General features: G+C 47.7%; 2 protein-coding genes and 1 long non-coding RNA gene across 5 annotated transcripts in view; all 3 read right to left on the bottom strand.

Annotated features, from left to right (window-relative positions):
• Nucleotides 1-759: 759 nt before the first annotated feature.
• Nucleotides 760-7,740, bottom strand: LOC140000911 (uncharacterized). The gene is made up of 14 exons (XM_072032017.1): nt 7,666-7,740; nt 7,095-7,199; nt 6,561-6,717; nt 5,945-6,036; nt 5,365-5,514; nt 5,027-5,181; nt 4,504-4,651; nt 4,101-4,238; nt 3,489-3,665; nt 3,084-3,239; nt 2,672-2,773; nt 2,408-2,510; nt 2,208-2,267; nt 760-1,579 (listed from the first exon to the last, which is right to left on the bottom strand). Exons 1-14 carry the CDS (start codon nt 7,738-7,740, stop codon nt 1,443-1,445), a joined length of 1,755 nt encoding a protein of 584 aa, XP_071888118.1. The 3' UTR covers nt 760-1,442.
• Nucleotides 7,741-9,281: 1,541 nt separating this feature from the next.
• LOC140000965 (uncharacterized) lies at nt 9,282-13,213 on the bottom strand. 2 transcript variants are annotated; one of them, XR_011806159.1, is made up of 2 exons: nt 11,940-13,213; nt 9,282-9,970 (listed from the first exon to the last, which is right to left on the bottom strand). It is a non-coding gene; the product is annotated as an uncharacterized lncRNA (long non-coding RNA). The 2 variants fall into 2 exon arrangements; XR_011806158.1 differs by having other exon boundaries at nt 10,750-13,213.
• Nucleotides 13,214-14,681: 1,468 nt separating this feature from the next.
• Nucleotides 14,682-22,974, bottom strand: part of LOC113841623 (ATPase family AAA domain-containing protein 2-like) — a 105,271-nt gene continuing 96,978 nt past the window's right edge. Inside the window, exons 13-17 of one of the 2 annotated variants that reach the window (XM_072032071.1) lie at nt 18,595-18,667; nt 16,838-17,024; nt 16,292-16,397; nt 15,028-15,481; nt 14,682-14,810 (exon numbers count right to left, since the gene is read on the bottom strand). Coding sequence is in view for 1 of the 2 variants with exons in the window: in XM_072032073.1 (XP_071888174.1) it covers nt 22,527-22,556 (30 nt within the window). In the remaining variant the exon portion in view is untranslated. Of the gene's footprint in view, nt 14,811-15,027; nt 15,482-16,291; nt 16,398-16,837; nt 17,025-18,594; nt 18,668-21,477; nt 22,557-22,974 lie in introns of those variants that run through there. The other variant, XM_072032073.1, reaches the window with a different exon arrangement.

Here is a 22,974-nt window from a genome sequence, read left to right on the forward strand (position 1 = left end):
CCTTGCTTATCTGCAGCAAAGAGTTACATGGGCCTGAAGTTTCACAACGCGCCCGTACATATTCATAGCCTGTCCCCGCTTCGTCTTAAAATTAGTCCCAAGCAGTCATTTCCGGAAACTCCTCCCATTTGCACCAGGGAGGTGGTCAGTGAGAGAGGGAGTTAGGAGAATACAATAATTTACTACCTTTTAGAAATGAAATGAATGCACTAACTATATAGAAATGGGGGGACAGAGAGAGGGAGTTAGGAGACTCTTATCAAGCACAGATAGAGCGCTGATGGCATTAAGCTAGGATGCTACTCAGCGTCTTTGCTAGCCGTGGTACATTGTGCAAATTACCTAAAGCAAGAAGCTTTTTTTAGGATCTTTGAGAGTATAGCCATCTATGTAGTAGTAGGTGCCTTTTCTGCATGCAGCTCTTCGTCAAGTGAGTAATATTTACAGCATGCTTATGGATAGGAAGATGATGTTATTTTGCAGTGACGAGGAAGAGTCACCAACCTTCATCCCCACGACCCCTGATGACGACCACCAGGAGACACTGCGCAAGCGCAGATGGGAGGAGTTTCCAGCAATGACTGCTTGGGACTAATTTTAAGACGAAGTGGGGACAGACTGTGAATATGTACAGGTGCGTTGTGGAACTTCAGGCCTAGTAACTCTTTGCTGCAGATAAGCAAGGCAAGTTGCCGCATGAGGTGCGCATGACCTTGGTGGTGTGAGGAAAATCTCACATAACTTTCTTTAGACAGAATCTTCTGTGAAGCTATTTTATTCGCGATTGCAAGGGCGGGCGTCCTGTCAATCAGGAGCGCATTTTAGTAGACAAATCCTAACCTTTTATGCCCTATTACCCGACACCTGATCACCTCCCCTGTTTCCTCATTGGCAGAGTACTACAGGTTCACAAGCTGCTCGACCCTCCTCTATACCATATATGTACCATTTGTCTTGTTTTCAACCCTTGAATTTCTCCCTTCTTGTGTGTTGAGGTCTTGTGATCTTTGTTTTACTGTTCTCATACTGCTCATCCTGTTTGTCTCAAGCTTGCAACTTATTTTGGAACAGCGAGGCCTTCTACCGTCCACTCATCTACTTAGCATTTCTCCTTGTTATGACTACACAACTACCTTGCAATACAGAAAATTAGTTCTGTACTGCAAAAACACAACTTTGTTTCTCACAGGGGGACTACCCCCGTGCCGCCCAGCGCTGAATAAACACACCTACTTTACAATCTTATGGATTGTGGAGTCCGTTTTCCATAAGCCACCGCCCCTAAGCCATTCCCCACCACACCACCTAAAACCCTTACAGCTGCCCACTACGGTAGAGGCTGGAATGCTCAGCACACCATGCAAAGGATTCCACGGCCCTGCACGTGGTGTTGGAATTTTAATGGAATGCAGGCGTTTGAAGGTTTTGTGCCTCTCCCTGGCTTAGGAGAGGCAGCAGCACAGTGCCCGCCGGCACCAGCTCGATGTCAGCTGCTCCCTTGGACGTGTCAGGATGAAGATGGTCTGAGTGGCCAGAGACACAACACTTTCCTCCTCGTCATTCTGCAAGGGCCGGAGGACTGCAATGGAGATAAACAGAGCAGAAATGAAACCCACCTGTCTGCAGAGACTGCGGGCAGAGCCTGCCACCCCTCCACCCGTCACTTCCCGCAAAGACACAGAGGGACCAAGGGGTTAGAGTCAGAGAATCATTAACTATCCTGCGTTGGAAGGGATCACTGAGCCCAACTCCTGACTGCACACTGGACGGCACAGGACTTAACACCACATATCCAACAGCTTTGTCCAAATGCTTCTTGAACACCCGCGAGCTCGGGCACCATGCCTGCTTGCCTGGGGAGCCTGCTTCAGTGCCCAACCACCCTCTCAGGGAGGAACTTTTCCCCAAAATCTGATCTGAACATCCCCTGACCCGGCTTTAAGCCACTCCCTCGCCTCCTATCACCGGTCGCCTGAGAGGAGAGCTCGGTGCCTCCCTCTCTGCTCCCCGTCACAAGGAAGTTGTAGACAGATGTGTTTTGCTGTTAACATACTCCAGAAAAGCCCTTTTTCTTAGCCAGCGCAGTACTGGCCAGCTTCAACCCCAGCCAAGCTTTTGGCCATACAAACTTTCTCCCTTCCCTCTGAGAAAGGTGAATGCCCCCTGCCCCACCGGTCGTGGACCCACCCCCCGCTGCCCTCACTCACTGCTGCAGATTTCATGGATCTTCATCTCGCTCTGGTCCTTGCAGTGCTGCGCGGCAAGACCTAGGCACAAAGCTGCTGTCAGAAGCCTGCAAGGCTGCCCCCAGGCCCACTTGCATGGGGACCCAGTCCCGGGGGGGACTCTAGGGACACTGGGGCTGCTAAAGGCTGACAAAAGAGGGACCCCGGGGGCTGTGGCTCACCGATGAACCTGACGGCTGCCTCCCGCAAGGCGACCTGAGTGTGCTGCAGGTACGGCAGGCTCTGCTGCAGGTATTTCTCCACCTTTCCCTTGTCCTGCACGAGCTGCAGAGAGCGCAAGGTTACAGGGCTTGCAGACCCTGCCCGGCTGGACAGACCACCCCCTCCTGCCAACACCCCCCCTTCCCCTCAGGCCATTCCCATCTCCCAGCCACGAGCCCTGTGGGGCTGGGGTTTTGAGGTATGGAGAGAGCTGTTGTCTTTACCAAGTACTCTGCGATCTTCCAGGTCTGCTCTGTCTGCGCCAGGTGCTTGAGTTTTCCCTGCTTCAGGAAGTCTGCAGCGGTGACAAGGGCTTCCAGGGAGGCCTGCAGAGCAGCAGAGGCTGAGAGATGGCACCAGAGCCCAGGGAAGGGGACCTGGCAACGCCCACCTCTTGGCAGGGCTGCAGGCCTTTCCCAGCCCCCGGTGGGATAATGCAGTAGGGGGTGAGTGTGAACTGCGTTTGGCATAAGGAAGGAGGGGAGCTGTGCCCCCATTCTCCATGACACAGGCAGCTGCACCCCGAAGGGACACACATGCCAAGTGCCCGATTACCTTCAGCCCTGGCCCCGGACACCCAGGCAACCCCTGTGGTGTCAGTCTGCTAGTCCCTCTAGTCAGGTATGCCATACGCACCTTGGCCACGCTCTGGGTCTGGTCACTCAGGTGAAAAAAGAGTGGGAGCAGGCCCCTCTGCACGACCTTCTTCAGCTGCCTCTTGTGGTACCACAACACAGCCTGCATCACTTTGTTGTAGAGGCAGATGGAGAGCTCTTGCAGCTGGCTGCACTCCTGGTGGGGAGGAAGAGAGGAAGACTTCAGCAAGAGCTGCTCCCTGCCCGCGGTGAGCAGGGGCGTTAGGGTGGCTGACGTGAACGGAGGTGCTACAGAATCAGAGTGTGCTCAGAGGAGCTGTGGCCAGATCTGTAGCCACAGTGAAAGGACACAGCCCCACTAGAGGGAAAGTAAGAGGCCTCCTTCACGGGGGGCAGCTGTCATGAGAGTGCCCATCTGTGGGCTCAGGTCCTGCAGCAGCCTTACATCGTTAAACAGTGGCAGGATGTCCCCAGCCACTTGCAGAGCGATGGAGCTGGCCTGCTTCCTCTTCACGTGATCCATCACGTTTCCGATGAGAAGCAGGGCCTTCATCTTGGTGTCAGCCCTGGCAACGTGCAGGCCCTGAATGATGCCTGGCAGCAGCACGGGAAGTTTTCTTGCCTGGAGGAAGGACAGAGTTTCCAGTTGGTGAAACGATGAAAGGCCACCCTGGCCAGAAGCCTGTGGTGCCAGAGCACCAGGCTGCCATCTTGCTCGCGCAGAGGCAGCACGAGAGTCGCACCGGGCAGCAGCCACCAGACAGGCGATGGCCATGGGCAGCCCTTGCGTATGTGAGGGGAGCAAGGGTAGGAAAAGGAGGGCAGCTGAGCAAAGACTCTGTGCCCCCTTTTCGGACCCACTCCAAAAGGTACACGGCATGCATGGAAAGCTCCCCAGAGAGCCGCTGGGCCCCTCCATGGCCAGCTCATTTCTTGGCCATTTCTTCTGCGCCACAGAGCTGCGGGCAGAGCAGAGCCCTCCCAGCTGGCCGGGAGCAGGCCATGATACCTTCAGGACAAAGGCCCACCGGCCTTCACAGTAGTGTGCCCTGCTCACCGTGACAGGTGTCTCTGACGCTGGGAGGAGAGCGCTGAGCACCACCGAGTACGTCACTCGGTTGGGATGCTTCAAGAGCCTCTGGAGGTGGCGCAGGGCCTCCGAGTCGTCTTCTCCAACATCTGGGTGGGCCAGCAACTGAAAGGAACACAGCATTGAGAGACTGTCGGAGCCTGCAGGGCTGCAGGCAGCTCCTGGCTCTCCTGGTGCCTCAGGCCAGGGGCAGCTGTGGCTGTGGAGGGCCGCAGGGCCCCTGAGTGCCCTGTGCCTGGCAGCACCCAGCAGCCTTTCTTTGCCTGCTCCTCCCGCACGGACGTCCTGAAGGAGCTGCCAGTTTGGGGGTAGATGGGCAGAGGCACACACACGGCCCTGAAGAGGAGCAAGGCCTCGTCCAGTAACTCACCGCCAAGTGAGGGATGCAGTTGTCCTCTGGGATGAAACCCGGGAGCCCGCGCAGCTTCTGCTCCTGGAGCACGCCAAGTGTCTCCCTCAGGACATTCTCCATCGTCTGCTTCTGGGAGAACATGGTTTCCCACATGGCCAGGGCAGCGCTGCAAGGACAGAGCACTCAGTCAGCAGGGCACACTCCGCCCCAGCGCCGTGGCCTGCACAGGCCCTGCAGGCCCCAGGCTGTCCTGCAGCCCTGGCCCTGCCGCCCCCCTCCCTTGGGGTGCCCTGGGAGCCTTGTCCAGGCAAGCAGGAGAGGGCAGAGATGACGTTCCCTGTGGTGGCAGGGATCCTGGCTGGCTTGCTCAGCTCTGGCTGCCCTGGCTGTGGCCAAGGAACCACGGCTGGAAAGCATGGCGGCGTGGAGGGCCCTGCTCTGGAAACGCAGAGCAGGGCCCTGGAGTTTGCTGTGGATGTGTCAGGCGGAAAGTCTCCTGTCCCCTCCCCTCCCATACAAGAAGACCTGAAGGTTGGCATGCCTGTCAGATGATGGCCACATCTGCAGCAGGGTGCTGGCCACCTCCCTTGGCCGCTGGTTGGCCAGACAGAGGATGAGGCTGTCCAGGCTGCGCCGGGCTGATGCCGTGTTGATGCACTCCACGTGTCTGTAGATGCACCTCACGATCTCTGGCACCTGGAGAGGCAAAAGTGGAGTGCAGACGTACTTTCAGCCACTACTCACACAACTGCCCTTCCCATGGCTCTGGGATGGCTTCCAGGGATTGCCTGCGGTGCCTGAGAGGGCTGGACGTGGGAGGGAGGAAGCGGGGCCTGACATGGGCTAACGGGCAGGGCAATCCAACTGCAGGCCACTTACGTCGGTCAGCCAGGAGGCAGGGTCTTCGATGGCCATGTCCAGCACACCGCTGACCTCCTGCTTGTCGTATGTGTTGGAGTCTCTCAGGGCTTCAATGACCTTGAGGATGACGTCTGTCCTCTGAGACTGCTGGAGGTATTTTCCAAAGTTCTGCAAGGAGGAAGGGACATAAGACACGTTGCAGCAAGTGCCCCGATGGTGCTGCAGAACTGAGCGGTGAGAGCAGCTCTGGAGACAGATGCCTGAGCGTGCTGGCAGCAGTGCCCACGGGAAAGCAGGAAGCAGGGGCTGCAGTCCCTGCGTGGTGGGGGCTGAGAAGAGCCCTCGGGGTGAGGGACCAGGGTTGGAGGCACGGGCCCAGGGTGCTGGCCCTGGAGATATGCGGGGCTTGCTGGTGGCCAGGAGGGCCAGGAGAAACTGCTGCTGGGAGGCCTATGGAAAGGCCCTACTCAGGGACAGCAGGACCGCGCGGGCCAGAACAGCGAGGCCACACCAGCCGCACTGATGCTGGAGCCCTGTGTTCCCACAAGTCTCCTGCTGCTGCTGGGACAAGTGTGCCAGGAAGGGAGGAACTCATTACCGTGGCAATGTCCGTGGCAGTGGGTAAAGGAAGCCTCGGTATGGCCTCAGCTTTCCCCTGAGGCTGTTGACTAGCTTCTGGCGCTGTTCTTCCTAAACACGGCGGCAGCGGAGGGGGACAAAAAGAAGAAGATTCACAAGGACAAGCCACTTTTGTTAGGAGGCTTACCAAGTGGTGAAAAGAGCTTTTGAGTAGGAATGGCTGAGGAGGGCGGAGATGCTGCAGAGCCCAGGGAGGCAGTGTTGGACAGAGATGGAAAGCAAAGGCAGACAGCTGATGGGAGCAACGGAGATGGCAAGAGAGCAAGGGCTGACGTGTGCCTCAGGGGTACACATGCAAATGCTCCCAGCCTGGGACACGCAAAGGAACGAGAGCCCTGCGTGCAAATCGCACAACTAAAACGCTATTGGCCTAACTGAGGTGTGGGGGGTGGCTCGAAGGGCTGGAGCGCTGTAGTGCAGGGATACGAGGGGGACATACAGGGATCCTCTCTCTAGGAAGACCGCTCTAGAGGTCTCCACAAGAGCGCTCCATGGCACTACTTAGGAGAAGAAGCAAGTGCCTCAGGCAGTGCCTGTGTCTGGAGGGGAAGGAAGCCCAACACAGCTTCTCTTACTGTTTTTCTGGATGAATTGGTAGAGGTAATAAAGAGCATCCAAAGCCTCCCATCGTATCTGCCTGTTCTCGCAAGTGTGGCAAAGGAGGAGCCATCCCACCAACTGTCCCAGGAGCGGCACATTGCACTCAGTGTATCCTCCATCAGCGCTGTGGTCCTGGGCGAGAGAGAGAGGAGGGAAGTGCTGTGGGAGGCAGCTGGGGCCAAAGTCCTGGAGCCAAGAGTGTGCCCAGGGCTGGCTCCCAGGTGAGTCAGCAGCCTTGGCCATGCCTGCTCTCCCACCGTGCTCCCTGGGCGCTTGAGGCCTGCACAGGACGGGGGGCAGAGCTGGCTCCCAAGAGTGCTCTCAGGGACTGGGAACATCCCCCACTCGGGGTCCATGGGCAAAGGAGGGCTGAAGGCCCTTGCTTCAGGGCTGAGCCCTAGCTGAGGGTCTGTAGCCGGGCTTGCCTTGGCAGCACCCCTGAGCTGCAGGCTGATGTGGTCTGCGGGGAAGGGGAGGTGGGCTGGCTGGAGGGGTGCGTGGCTCCTTACCTCCGGTGAGAAGCGTGTGGCTAGCCAGCCGGTCAGCTTCGCGGCCCTCCCCACGGCCCTCTCGCAAATAGCTTCTCTGTGGGAGTTGGCAAAGAGCAGCAGAATCTGTGAGGGGAGAAAGTGCTGGTCTGCCCTGGGAGCTGATGCCCGCTAAAGCAGGAGCATCAGTGCTGGGCTCCCGCAGCACTCCGATCTCGGGAGGAAAGCACCACGGACAGGGAGGCAGGTGGACAGCAGCAGCACCAGTGGTGACCAGTGCAGTGCCTGGGAAGAGGGGTCCAATTCCTGCCACTGTGTAGACGTAAAGGAAGCCCAGGAGTGCCATGGGCAAGGCTTTTCTCCGACACAGGAGGAGTCTGTGGAGGGGAAAGGTCTGCAGCCAGGGGATACGGGGCTGCCAGAAGACCTCAGTGGGCAGCCCCCGGTTCCCCCAAGGGAGGCGGACACCCTTCCTGCCCTGTGCTGCCTGTGCATGGCACTGAAGTAGGGTCTGTCCATTCTGGAGTGGATGCTGAATTCCCTCCGGGTGAGGAAGCGCCCCTGGGAACACTGCTCTTGGCAAGTGGCAGACCTGCAAGATGTCCTGGAGCTCAGTGAAGCCGGAGGTGGGAGAATTTCTTATGAAGAGCCTCAGCATGCGGTCCATGGCATCCAGGGTCTGCAAGGACAACAAAGGGGTGGCAGTGGATCTCCAGTCCCTCTCCCTCTGCCAGGATCTGCACAGATCTCAGCACAGAGCAGCCAGGGATCAACCCAGAGGGATGGGTGCTCCAAGAGCTCTCCCAGAGCATACCTTCAAGTAGCAGACGCGGCTCTGGCACTCCAAATGCTCGTGTGAGGGCAGCAAGAAGACACTGTTGAAACAGGTGAGCAGGATGCTCTTCTTCCTGCCATCCAGTGCTAAGTTGACATAGCTGCAAAGAAAGCAAGGGGCCTCGTTGTCACGGTGCTGGGAGCAGGGCCTCAGGGCCTCAGGGAAGAGGATGCAGCACTGCGGGGCCTCGGTCCCTGCCATGGGGACTGCCTTCCACCTTCCAGAAGCCCCGAGGCTTGGCGAGCAGCGGCCCCGTGGCTGGCACTGCCAGGCTGCTGTCTAGACAGGGGAAGCCTGGAAGCCAGGCCCAGGGCCAGAGCAGGGGCTGGGCACATACCTCAAGTGGCCAAGTGCAAGCATGGCTTGCTGCTGCACCGCTGTGTGCAGAACGTCCAAGGGCTCCTCTTCCAGCAGCACCTGCAGAGCACAACCGGGATGGCACCGGGCATCGGGCAGCACAGCTCGGCAGCGCCAGCAGAGCTGGTCCAGGTCAGAAGGGCCGGTGGAGCCCCAGTGCCCCCTCTAGCCCCCCTCCCCCTTTTTGCCCCCAGTCCGTATGCCCTTCCCCTCATACCCCCTCTTTTTACCCTACCACTTGTACCCTATTTCCTCCTTTCCTCCTCCCCCCCCCTTTTTACCCTTTGCTTTTACCCCCCACCCCACCAGGGGTATCCAGCCAGTCCCGTTTTTTTGGGGGGGAGCCTCTCGGCTGGAGGGGAGGGCAGCCCAACACAGCTTCTCTTACTGTTTGTCTGGATGAATCGGAAGAGGTAATGAAGAGCATCCAAAGCCTCCCATCGTAGCTGCCTATTCTCGCAAGTGTGGCAAAGGAGGAGCCATCCCACCAACTGCCCCAGGAGTGTGAGAGGGGAGACCCACGGCCAGCAGCAGGACCTCGAGGGGCTCAGGTAGGAGGACGCAGCGCTGCGGGGCTTCGGTCCCTGCCATGAGGACTGCCTTCCACCTTCCAGAAGCCCCGAGGCTTGGCAAGCAGCTGCCCCGTGGGATACGGGGCTGCCAGAAGACCTCAGTGGGCAGCCCCCGGTTCCCCCAAGGGAGGCCGGCACCCTTCCTGCCCTGTGCTGCCTGTGAGTGGCACTGAAGTAGGGTCAGAGCAGCCAGGGATCAACCCAGAGGGATGGGTGCTCCAAGAGCTCTCAATGGGACACCCCTCCCCCCGCTCGGGGGGAGGAGGTGGAAGAGGGTGGATGGGGGGGAAGGTGCCTTTGGTTTCTTTCCTTTGTTTCTCACTTCTCTATGATCCTATATATATAGGATAATAAATAGAGAGCTACATATATAGAACAGAAATATCAAATAAAAGTACTTAAATATATTTACGAAAGGTCAAATAAATTTAAAATATCTTAAAATACATATATATTAGATTTTATATCCCTATATGAGATACTATTTACTAAATTGCTTACAAATAACAGAGCAGTGTGCAACAAAAGCCTCTGGAGCGTAAAAATTAAGTATGTTGAAGACTACGTGTCGGACCAGAAGGCTGAGATTTCTTTCTTAATTTCCTAGTAAGAAAAAAAAAAGACAAAATTATGACTCAAACTACTATCACTGATCCGGGGCACAATCAAATGCAAACACGTCCCCTATTCATTCATAAGTGAAGGATTGAGACCAAAAACACAACTTCATGATGAAAGCGCCCAAGTGGACTAAATAATTAAGTAAACAGGTACAACTTTGGGAATGAAAGGTTTGGTTATAGAACTAACTACTTGGTGGTATCATCCTGACCATATATATCCAGTACCAGATTTGCCCTCCATGGAACAAGGCGGTGTCTCTACATACCACTCTTTTGTTCAAGTTGTCAATTTTTTTTCCCTATAAAGTTGGACTTTGCCACGGTAGCACTAATGTTGAATTTAAGTTCTCACCTCTGTATTTAGCAAGTTGAAGAGGAACTCTGTCAAAGCGTCCTTGTCTTCGTAAAGCAGGATCTATAGAATCCAGTCTGTTGGTAGCTCCGATTACCACGATCTCCCCTCTGTTATCTATGCTGTCCATAAGCGTCAGAAGAGTTGAAACAATGGAACTAATAGAAAAATACAAGTTTTACTTACCGGTTCAGTAAATTTTGTTACATTCCACATGACTTTCTTCCAGGAGTAGTCATAATGGACAAGCTTTTTAAGGACAAGACTCGTTTTAAGACATAAAAAATAGGTAAGTTAACACAGACCACATGCTGATCTCAGGCTTAGTAAATTGGTTTCAACTATCGTTTAGAAGCACCTGTTTTGGCATTGAGTTACAAGTTTTCAGGATAAATTAACGTGTTCACAGTAAATTAAACAGGTCATCATCCTTTTTTTTTTTTCCATTCCCCAAAGATCAAGCAGATTTTATGTAGGTGCAAAACTGTAATACCTATGAATGTCAGAATTGCGTGGAAGTGCACTTAGAACAGTTGCAGAAATCTAGACTCAGGCCAATCTTTATCACAAAACTTTGTCATAGCCAGAACCTAGAAATCCCTACCCAACCACTAGCACCTTGTAATCTCTTCACAGACCAAGCATTAGGAATCACCAACCCCATAACACAGTACTTTTCCCACACTGATGTATTTTTTCCCTAAGACTAAGATTGCAGTCACCAAGCAGATACCTCAGTGAGAATCTATACCAGCCTTACCACATTAGGGAAAGCACACCAAAACCAAGTTAAATATATTAGAAGCCACAAACTTGCTGGACACAAAGTTTAATCAAGATGTTTTAGCTGGGGTGCGTTTCATTTCTTAAGGGTAAGGCTATGCTGCAGTCTGCAGAGTGTGAAGTTTATTGGTCAAATAAATTGGTTAGTACTCACTTCTGTGGTGATGCAGGTCCACTGCTCCAATCAGGCATGCCAAGTTCAATGAGACCAGACATCTCAGCACTACTACTCCAATTTCCAAGTTCTGTTCGGGTCTCTGAGACTGCTTGATCTCAGCACACAGATCGTGCAATTAGTGTTAACCTAAAAATGAAACTCTACAATGAAAGTGTACAACTGAGTATCAAGTATCCATTGTCTATGAACTCAAACTTGTTTATATTTTACATTTTCTTTGAAAGCTATACCTCCATACTGTATGTATATGGAAAACAATCTAAGCACAGCTTCAGCTACCTTAGCGACATTTAAGTAAAAACAGGAATTCAAAATACTTGTTAGAATCTGCAATGCGGAAGGCAGTGCTGTGCAAGTGCTACGGGTTATAAGTTTTGCTACCAGCTTGCCTTGAGGGATGGAACAACTAGGAATATATATATGAAATTTTTAGTTTACATAAGATATGGATATTGAAAAAGCTTCTGAATTCCCCTACAAGCATAAGGCTTAAGATTCCTAGAAAACCGATTTTTTAAACACCAATTTAGTAAGGCCAACAAATGATTAATATTTGCTGTAACAGTTGAAAGTTACGCATTTTAGCTAACACCAAAGTTCTGTTTTCCAGGCAGGCTAGAAATTATGGTCAAAGTATGGAACAAAATCGTAATCAGGTATAGAACTAAAGTGTTTTGAACTAGTTTCTTACTCAGCTTCAAACATTTTTGCTAAGGAATGTTGCAGTTTGAAGACATACTGAAGACATGTTTTCCATATAATTGAGAGGCTGCCTGTGAGAATTCAAACACTGGTAAACATCATGAAATCACAGGCATCATAGGCCAGTTGAAACAGGAACTAATCTGGTGAGTTAGCACCTAGGGGTCTCACTAAAGGAAAAGAGCCACAAAGACACCTCTCATACTATCATTTAAGAAATGTAAACAAGATCAGGGGAAGAAGAGATTTACCAGCTAGCTCATGCCAGTCAATTTGGAGTATTTCTGGCTTTAGTCAAACTAGCACAACTGGCAGAAAGCAATCAGAAAACAGGCAGATGTGAAGGAAAACAGAACTGTCTCCTCCACACTGACCTATAAATAAGCTTTGTGTGAAACAAAAAAGAAAATTAGCCTTACGTGGTTGAGCAACATAGTCATATTAATAAAAAACAAGAATGATACCAAAAGATCAAACGGGGATTCAAAACAAAGATTAAAGTCTTCCATATTTCTGAATGCCTGAGTTCATCTTGGCATGGACAGGGAGAAGTGCAAGAATGCTAGCCATTTCCCTCTCATGGAAGCTTGGTTTGACAATTAGTCTTCTTTTTTATTTTATTTATCCCGCAAAGAACACATCAAAACCTGTGCCATCATGTCATCTTCATCAGCATCATAATCCTATGAACAAAGGGTACAGAAATTCTTTACTGCCAGGGCCATATTGGTTAACACAACACAAAACCAGCTGTCTCCTCCTCTGACTTAACAGTAATTCCACTTCTCTCATTATACCATCTGCAAGGACTACATTTTACAGTAGTGGCTACATAAAAAAAGCTGGGTTTTAAGAGTCATCAGGCTCACGTATTCCAAGGATGTAGAAACACGTACCACAAAAGTATCGTATGAAAACCGGTGTCATCTCTGAAGGTGTTCCATGAAGTTAGCACTCCTGTGATGCGCACGGGGCTGTCGAACACCTCGAGGCACACGGGGCAGGTGAGGCGCACCAGCGGGTTGGGCCGCTCGAGGCCGCGGGCGGAGGGCGCGCAGGACGCCGAGGATCCGCCACCGCCCCCCACCACCGCCATCTCGCCAGCGGCCGCCGCACGGCCACGCCCCTGGCGCACGCTTCGTTGGGTTAGAAACTGGCTGGATAGCCAGGCCCAAAGAGTCGTGGTAAATGGAGTCAAGTCCAGTTGGAGGCCGGTCACTAGTGGCGTCCCCAGGGCTCGGTGCTGGGGCCGGTCCTCTTTAATATCTTCATCGATGATCTGGATGAGGGCATTGAGTGCACCCTCAGTAAGTTTGCAGATGACACCAAGCTATGTGCATGTGTCAATCTGCTCGAGGATAGGAAGGCTCTGCAGGAGGATCGGATAGGCTGCACCGATGGGCTGAGGTCAACTGTATGAAGTTCAACAAGGCCAAGTGCCGGGTCCTGCACCTGGGGCGCAATAACCCCAAGCAGAGCTACAGGCTGGGAGATGAGTGGTTGGAGAGCTGCCTGGCAGAGAAGGACCTGGGAGTGATGGTGGACAGTCGGCTGAATATGAGCCAGCAGTGTGCTCAGGTGGCCAAAAAGGCCAACGGCATCCTGGCTTGGATCAGAAACAGTGTGGCCAGCAGGGCTAGGGAGGTGATCGTCCCCCTGGACTCGGCTCTGGTGATGCCGCACCTCGAGTACTGTGTTCAGTTTTGGGCCCCTCGCTACAAGAAGGACATCGAGGTGCTTGAGCGGGTCCAGAGAAGGGTGACGAAGCTGGTGAGGGGCCTGGAGAACAAGTCCTACGAGGAGTGGCTGAAGGAGCTGGGTTTGTTCAGCCTGAAGAAGAGGAGACTCAGGGGTGACCTTATTGCTCTTTACAGATACCTTAAAGGAGGCTGTAGCGAGGTGGGGGTTGGCCTGTTCTCCCACGTGCCTGGTGACAGGACGAGGGGGAATGGGCTAAAGTTGCACCAGGGGAGTTTTAAGCTGGATCTTAGGAAGAACTTCTTTACCGGAAGGGTTGTTAGGCACTGGAACAGGGTACCCAGGGAAGTGGTGGAGTCACCATCCCTGGAAGTCTTTAAAAGACGTTTAGATGTGGAGCTTAGGGATATGGTTTAGTGGGGACTGTTAGCGTTAGGTCAGAGGTTGGACTCGATGATCTTGAGGTCTCTTCCAACCTAGAAATTCTGTGATTCTGTGATTCTGTGAACGTGGTCTTGTTTACTGGAGCGCACAGGAGCGAGACCATCTATCTCGTCAAAGAAAATAATTGAAGGTCGCATCTGATAGGCCTAGCACGAAAACACAGAGTAAAACAGCATTATTTAAAGGAAAAATGCACAAAAACATCATGGTTGGAATGTCATCTAAACTACATCTTTCATTTTAGCCTCTGGGACCTCTACTGATAGAGCTACTGAAGTATCTGGCATGACTAACAGAAGACAGTCTGTCTCAACCCACTGTATCCGGGTGACAGGAAGCAAATCGTTCCAGTAGTTCTTACAGCTGACATTCACAGCAGAAACACTGGCATTTCCATTTCAGTGGGAAAAAAAACCTAACAAAATACAAAAAAAGAGCAAGTTCTACTTAAAAACGTTGACCACAGAAAATAATGGTTTCAACTCTGACAGAATACACTGTGCATTTCAACCTCACCTGTTCAAATAACACACGAAGTTGGCGTTCTGATTCCCCCACGTATTTTCTCATGCAGTCCAAAGCATTTCTCATAAAAAATGATATTTTCCTGTCACTTCGGCTATATTCACTGGCAAGTGCACAAGCAACTAGTGTTTTCCCTGTTCCTGGGGGGCCATAAAATAGACAGCCTGTGCAATAAAAAAGCAAAAGTAGGCAGGAAAAACAACTGGGCTTCCAGGCAACATGTTACAATTGACTTCCACTAGATAATCCCTTCTTGCTTGCAAACTAATCAAGCTGACTTGTACATAAAACGGAGAACAAAACCACTCCAACCCAACTAACCCAACTTTTTAAAAACACCAGATGGTAAAACTTAAAATTTTAAGACATTGCTTCTATTTTTAACCTACAAATATTCTTGATTCTATCCGTTTTTAAGAAACCACTTTTTGCTACTACTAAAACAAACGTTCACCGCTGCCAAAAATGTTGAAGCACGGAAGCATATTGATACCTTAACTGATCTTTCTCCTGAAAACAGCTGACTTACGATTTATCACTGTAATGAGTTACCTTGGGGGCTGAATATTGAACCGCTGAAAAACTTCTGGATACAGGAGGGGAAAAATCACCATCTCTTTCAAAGCTGCGATGTGTTCCGAAAGACCACCCACGTTCTCAAATCCAATCTAGAGAGAAATTCAACACAACAGAGTTTGTATGTTAAAGAAAGCAGCAATCTAGATCAAGGTTTCATCAGAAATTATCTCAGCACAACGGAAACATTCTGGGCAATTTTTGAAGTTGCTTTAGAGAAAACCATCAAAGGTAGTTGTAGATGGCACACTGAGATCTTTCGTAATCACTGGAAACACTCGCTGACACGATGATTAGTTTACGACTTACCGCACTATCTATTTGCATTGCATCTCCCTGACTTCTTCCAACTTTCTTTTGATCCCTCTGAACTCTCTTTAGGTCCCGTTTCTGACGTTTCACTCAAAAAGTCCTGATTCGAATTAAGGAGAAGTTATAGGGCTTCTTTTTCTTTAAGATGCAGCTCGAAGATTTTTGGTTTTTGTAATAATGCCAAGCAAATGTAGAAGACATTAATTAACATATAGAAGACCTAATTAATTGACATAAACTTACACAGTTACATTCAGATAAACTTAAGCATGGCTAAATATTAATTTGAAGGAGGTTCATCCCTCCCCTATTCTCTAACGACAGCAACCTTCTTGGAGATATGCTCTCGCCATCCTCACTGCTCTCACCACCGTCCTCCGTATCACACGTGCTAAGCAAGGGAGATGAGCAAGAGGGTGTAGAATCACTGATGTCATCTGCACGTCTCTGTCTGCAAGCAAGCATATAGACCAGAAAGTTCAAAAGAAAACAGAGCAGATACTCAGTAACACCAAAAATCAAGGGAATTCTATCTCAAAATTTACTCTGAGATCTATTTTCCAGTCCATTGTACTCCTTAGGAATCTGATTTCAAAGGCCATGACATGATTTTCCTCGTGACAACTGTCTGCTTTCAAGAATGCTCAACAAAATATCTGGCAATCAACAGCATTCTCTACGCACTAACTGCTTACAGAATCCAAAAAGCCTTTATCATTACTAAGGCAATTTATGATTTCATTTAGATCTTTTATTGTTTAAGGTTAACTTCACATAGAAACATTAGTTGATTCCAAACAGAAACTAGAGTCAGTATTTGACTGATAACTTTTTCTTTTTTTTTTTAAATCTAACAAAACTTCCATAAAGCCTCTCCCTCTAAATCGAATACAATTATTTTCGGTTTTAAGAAAATCATTTGTATCCTTCAAGATTAAATAGTCTGACTAAGATTTTTAAGGGGGGATTCTGGCTTCAGTTCCAGAACCAAAGAATTTCAGTTACAGAAACCCAAGACACTACCTCCATAATCATCTTATCAGTGACCCACAAATATCGGATTTAAAAAAGAAACCAACTTAAAAGTATACACCTCCTCCCCTCCAAATATTTCTTTCCTCTCTACCTTAAGACTACCAAAGTACCGTTCATAAACTTACTCTGTAATTACCACTAAACTGAAAACCCTTTGAAGCATTATGCAGTAAGGAGACTGACAGCTCTACGGATAAGTAAGAGCTATCACTAGCCATACACCAACCTGGCACGTCTCCTACATTTTTGTGACCCAGCATTTTCAAGTGACTCTTTCTGTCTGACAGAATGGGGCTGGCCCGAGTTAGTCCTCTCTTGATCTCTTTGTCTTACTGAAAGGAAAGAATTTAGAATAATGATACAGATACATTTAAGAGAGGAGGATATCACAAGAGAAAGAAAATGCCACGTGTTTCACTCATCCCTAATTCCAGAAGAATTTTTAACTGTTTTTGCTTTTCATCAGTGCATGGCACAAGTGGAAAACTACGCCCTGCTTAAAGGTGAACTGAAAATCACAAGAGCAAGACTATTAAGTGTGATTAAGTACTGTTATATCAAGGATACATAGCACTAAGTATGCCAAACAGCAAAGAAATACAATGTGCACAGGACACACGTGTCTGATAAAAACAGTGAAGTTCATGTGCAGAATGAAGGTACAGAACTGAAACAGAACTGTGTGCGCAAACACATGTATTTGCATTCAAAAGTTTTATCTCACTTATGTGCACGAAATAAGGTTTTAAGAGAAACTGTGCGTTCAACCTACTTTCCATAGGAGCTTGGTAGCGGTCAGCAGGTTTACTCTGTCGAAGGTTGTAACGCCTTGGAACATCTTCACCACCATTTTCTTTGTTCTCACTTCCTTTTGATGTTTGTAGTGTACCACAACATGACACCGAATCGTTAAGTACTTTTGCAAATTATATGAAATCCAAAATGCATTACACAGATGCCTGTAAGTTTTATTATTATCATTATTTTAAGGACACAGTGGATCCTGCAAAACCTTAAGATGAATTTATGCAAGTCACGTTTCAGAAATCACAAATCCTAGCAGATGAGCATGCATCTAGACATTGTTCTGTCCTCTCTGAAACTGCTGATGGACTTGTCGTCAGCCTCAGTGTTTAACAACAGGCAAAATTCTGTCCTATTGCTTAGCTAAGATGCAGATCTTCTGAAAACAGCTATTTCAGAAAGTCGCTTCTTAGTTTCAGAAAGTATTTAGTGGAAAGGGTTTTAATAATCTGTAGGGCTAAGACTAAGCGTAGTAATCTAAGTCCAAGTCTAGCTCTGCCACAAATTCTGTGAGCAATAATGGGCCAGACACAGGCTTGAAGCTCACCAATGAGAAAACAATGCCAAATGCACATAAGCTTAGGCCATTAGCTTCTGTCAAGTAACCTGAAGTTGTTTCATGAAAGATGGTAAAAAACACAAGAACCAGAGTGCAATTATCTACTGGGTTCTGGAGAATATCCTCTCACGTTAACAGCAGGACACCGAGGAAGGAACATACATACTCCATTCACCTACCTGTTTGCCAAAAGGATCTTTTTTTCTTGGAAAGCACTGCCCTCTTTGGTTTTTATTTTTTAACCCCAAAGGCTGCATTACTTTCTGAATGCAAGGTAGGTGCCATGGGGTATACAGACAGCACACGGAAAACTGAGCGATCAGTAAATGAGTTTGTGATCACTACCATCTCCAGGCCTTGGTGTTCCAACCCTTCTATCACAAAAGCATGAATTTCTCTGCTTTATTGCTCCTCTAACCCTTTCCTTTTTCCAATAACTTCCTTTAAACTTCCTTTATAACAACACTGACACTTTCCTCACTCTTTTCTGGCGTATTTTTCATTATAAAAGTATATTCTAGCTCTTTCCTGATTTAAAATTGTAGTTTGCATTTTGATCATCAATTAATTGACCCGGGCTCATTTCCCATTCAACATGCTATTTAAAATTCCTCTCTACAAGTCTCTACTGCACAGCTCCCTGAAACCCACACACTTTAACCAAGCTTCTCCCTCTAGACTGGCCCCTGCCTTGTATTCAAGCTACTCTTGTTAAGACTTTGAGCTAATGTTTTCCTAACTAGACCTCCAAAGGAGTCAACTCTGCTTCTCCCTTACTAGTCCATGGCCCAGCCATTCTTCCTCTGAAGAACTTCCCTCAGGTTCCCACCTGCCACTGTGCATCTCTCTGCTCCTCTGCGCCTCTGAAGGGAGGAGCAAACTATTTTCTGGGGCTCAGCCTCCTGTCACTGTCTCTCCGAGCTCCTTTGCAGGTGTGCAGGTGAGCTCTATCACATAATCTAACTCGTCAGCTCATCTACTTTTTTTTTTCACCTGTTCTGAGCTCACTACAGTACAGCCCTAGAGCTCATACTAAGGCTTGTGAAGTCAAAAGCAACACAGAATTTTTACAGAAGACAAATACCCAGTAGATTAGCTTGTTTCAATTGTTTAAGACAAGGCTTTTGGTTAGAACAGAGTAAAGAAAACTTAAAACCAGAACTCACCAATCTCATCTGGACTGCCAGGTCCAGTTCTTTCAAAGTCTGACTTCACACAGGTGAAGATATCAAGGTTCTCCTAATTCCAAGCAGCAAGAAAGATCGGTCACAAACGTGCAGAAAAACAGACGTGCATACACGTACATCCACTGACAGACACATCTGTCTGTTGATGCTTACACAGTAACACTATCGAGGCACCCCCTATACACACAAAAAATAAATTATTGCACAAGAGGAGAGAATGGGAATATGATTGCGTGCACCCACAATCAGTAACAAGAATTTCTGCTCTAAACCAGGGCTCAGTACATGCAGTGGTTAAATACTTGCCCACATACACAACTGAGTGCATTAGTTAATCATAGGTTAATAACCTACAGCGTGACAGAACCAAGGAAAAAGAACTACCTTTCTAGCAGACATACCAAAAGAAATCATACAGGCGTGTGAGAGATGCTAATAAAAAGTACTGTGGACAATTCTGGATTCATTTCACAGCCCTGGGCAACCAGCTCTAGGTGTCCCTGCTTGAGCAGGGGAAGGTTGGACCAGGTGACCTCCAGAGGCCCCTTCTAACCTCAACCATTCTGTGATTTGAGAGGAAAAGAAGGACATTCAGAGCTAAACAAAAAGCTATGAAAGTAGGTTATCGGGAAGTTTTAAAATGATGTGCCTATCATTCAAAAGAACAGTAATTTAATAAAATAGTTTAATTTAATAGAGCAAAACTAGGACAGAGGAAGTATGATTGCTGCATACAACTTTAACAGGGGTTCCTCTAGAGACAGGGGTTTATTTAAGCTCTCAGGCAAGGCCAGCACACGAACAAATATACATAAAGTAGCCATCAGTTCATTCAGCTGGAAATTTGAAAGGCTTCCAGTTCCTGAAAACTCTGGGAGCAGTTTGCAACCAAGGAAGAATTCCGAAATGCAAGTTAGGTCAATTAAAGAAAACAGCTCCATTTGCCTGTAACAGATGATTAGAGCTACATGATACTGGAGATTCTTTGTGAGCTCTCAGGAAAAAAAACGTTAACAGGAATCAAAATTCGAGCGAGTGACCAACACAGGAAGCTATGCACTGCCTTTTGTTAAGCTTTCCAAGTAAGTGCGTTCCTGAGCATGATGAGAAATATGATTTAGGAGTTAAGGATAAAAAGCTAAACAGCTTAAACTGCCAAGCTGATGGAAAGCACCAGTCTTTTTGCATATTCAGTCCCCCAGGCAGAGCTTTTAGTAACATTTGGAGTAAAAACCCAAGTCCGAAACAGCTGTTTGTAAACAGTGTCCATTCAAAAAGCAGAAGGCAATTCAGAAACTGGAGTGGAAGACATGCATTGCAGCATCTCCCCGTTATCCCACATCTTCTGCAGAAGATGCTTCCTCCACTCTGAAAAGATATCTGGAGCACAACCGTATCAGTAAGACATGAAGATATAACCAGAGAGCAAGACCAAATGGTAGTTTAGACCACGCTATTCTTTGGAAGGAAGTTATTTCAGTTCAATTAAAATTACAACTAAGTTACTTCCCTACGTGAAATACTCTACAAAAGTGGCAAACTGACGGAGTATTTGCTCTGTCATTTGTACCTCAACATCTTCCCAACATCTTTGGCATCTACGCATCTGCTCCATTTCATCCATTTTTTGTAGCACAACTTCCGCAGTACTAAGATACAAAGTTGACATGTAAGAGCAAAGTTAGGCATGTACGAAAAAAATAAAACAGCACACATAATCAGTAAGAGATTTTAATGGAGTATGCACAAAGCAAAAGTCATTGACACTTAGCCAAGATTTTAGACATTACCAAAAAATTAGGTCAAATCTTTATTTTTGATAGAGATTTAAGAACAAGCTTTTGAGGATTTGCAACCATACGCTGTTTTCAGGTTTATTTTCCCCTCTTACTGAGCACATTTAAAATATATATATTTAAATGCAGGAGGAAAATAAGAATTCTGACATCCTAGTAAGATGTTATAAAAAAATTATGTCAACTTTTAATCCTACTTAAGTTGCTCTGCACAGTAGCATTAAGTCATTTTTTGTTAACCGAGGAAAGGCTGTTTGTTCTTCTCTACATGGGAATCTAAGTTTCGTGTTGTAGAAAATGATGAAATGCAAGGAAAGCAAATTCTGAAGCAGAAAACAATTTTGGCTTCAGAAACAGAAATAAACCATGGACAGAAATGCAGAACTGCTAGGACTACTTTGCTTTGACTGTATCAAACCGTCCTCAGTTTCTTAATCAACCATTACATTCACTTTTGTGAGTATGGAACAAAAAGTTCATTAAAAATGAACGCACTTCTGATGCTAAGAAAACTGCCAAATGGGGAAAACTCAACGAATTGAACTCTCAATGCCAGGAGCAGCCATACCTCTTTGCTGTCAAAATACAGAGCAAGTCGAGGCCAACACCATGCCATAGTGCAAAGCCTTGCTAAGAAAGATCATTTTAAGAGGTCTGCAAGAAAAGAGGACTTACTTTGTTATAAGTTTGTCAAATAGAATGGATGAGTTAGTAGTAGAGTACCGACTGCATCCGACGCTACAGCTGCGGCGCAGCTCCAAGTCCCTGTTTTCTCCGTGGACTCGTCTCACAGTTTTTGCACCAGCTCTACTCCTCAATGTTCTGGTGACTGAAACGCAGAAACAAAGTATTTTGAAACACTGAAGATGGGATTCTCCTTATTTCACCATTGCTCTTGTAAAATGTAAACAGACAAACAAAAAAGGCACCCTGAAGTGGATTGATTTTTCTTAAGTTTCAGATCAGAAGTTGTTGTCACAACCACTGCATTCCACTTACTTATCGCTCTGCACGTTTAAACTGTCTACTTAAAACTGTGACCTGTAGAGAAATTCTTAAAGAGACTGAAAGCTAGCCAGACAAAAACAAACGTGCAACTTTTGTTCCATGCAGGAGGGAAATCTACTCCAGTTATTTCTGTCTTGGAAAAGGGAGAACAATCAACACCTTTCTCTAAGGTGTTTTCACTCCATTCATGTCAAACTGTATCTAACAGTGCTCAAAACAAACACTATTACATTGCAAGCCTCTTCCTAAGAGGTGTATGTTTTATTACTCTGTTTATGCATGCAGCACTTTCATTTCCTGCATTATGATCTAACAGCTCAAGGAGGTAAGAATCGTTTCAAGAGAAACACCCAAACACCACATAACTCAAACTCGTGCTTTTTAGAAAAAAGCCTGCCCATTGTTTACCATACAGCACCCTTTGGCACACGTTTGTTGCTTGCACTGTCATTAAAAGAGCCAAGAGGACAAGGGGAAGGGAAGAGCTACACCACTGTGGTGGTAGGATCACAGCTAAGGTTTACTTTTGTGGTTGCCAACTATAAAACTAAGTTTGAACTTACCAAGTATCAATTTACTTTGCACAATTAGAACAGTTTGCTTTGTGCCTACCAAGCTGCAATTCACACTGCTCCCTCCCCAAGGAATTCATAAAATCTCCTATTTGCACCTACCTCTCTTCACAGAAAAGTCACTGATGAGTGAATTCAGCTGACTACAGAAGGCTTTGGGGCCAAATGAAAGCGATGGAGTGACCAAGTGCCATCCTCTTCAGTAACCAGCATAAATAGGTATCCCGGGGAGTTACAGCCACTTACCTGTGTTATATTCTTTTTTTTGTTCCAATTTCGGCTTTCTCAACTGCCTACATTAAGAAAGAGGACAGGGGAGAGAAGGGAGAAAAGAGTTTTTGTGTTAGACCCATCAAGGGTGGGAAATTTCACCATGTTTCAAAGGGCTTTGCAAATTCCCTGAAACGTCTGTCAGTGGCAAGTCTGTGAGTAACGTCCCTCAAGAAAATTCTAAGTTCACGCAAGGTATCCTCCTCTTCCTCCTCCAGCATCCCTACTTCTTCCTCTTGTGGCTTCTGAGGCTCAGCCGCTGGTGCTACAGGCAGGACTTCCAATGCCCGATCAACTTCAATTAATCAGGAAAAATTAGCCAATTTACAGTACTCAAATACAAGCATATGACAAATTACTGACAGAAAATGACCACCAAAGCAAATCCCAAAGAGCTAGTAACTTCGATAGGAAAGTTTTAGATGTACTTCTTATATCCTCCTCACCTGTTTTCTTTACAGGAGGCTTAGCCACTTGATTTAGAATTAGGTCCTCAAAAAAAGCTGCTCTCTCTGCCCTACCAGACAACTCAATATTGCACACTTCTCCAAATTCCTTATTAAATAATTTTTGGATCTAAAGCAGAAGGAGGAAAGACGTTTCAGATTTAAAGGCCACAAAAACTCATCTTCTATTCCAAAAAGACGAGTACCTTTTAAAATTAATAATAACCTGAAGAACACAAACTGAAAAAAGTTATCTTCCTGGCCTTA

Source organism: Anas platyrhynchos, chromosome 35 (assembly GCF_047663525.1).
Source record: "Anas platyrhynchos isolate ZD024472 breed Pekin duck chromosome 35, IASCAAS_PekinDuck_T2T, whole genome shotgun sequence".
Taxonomy (NCBI): domain Eukaryota; kingdom Metazoa; phylum Chordata; class Aves; order Anseriformes; family Anatidae; genus Anas; species Anas platyrhynchos.

Excerpts from the sequence above, each read along its gene's own strand:
- LOC140000911 (XM_072032017.1), bottom strand. The coding sequence starts at position 7,740 with ATGGACCGCATGCTGAGGCTCTTCATAAGAAATTCTCCCACCTCCGGC. Across the intron at positions 6,037-6,560 it reads CCAATTCATCCAGAAAAACA|GAAGAACAGCGCCAGAAGCT; the intron begins GTAAGAGAAGCT and ends CGCCGTGTTTAG. Across the intron at positions 3,240-3,488 it reads TCCTGCCACTGTTTAACGAT|GAGTGCAGCCAGCTGCAAGA; the intron begins GTAAGGCTGCTG and ends CCTCCCCACCAG.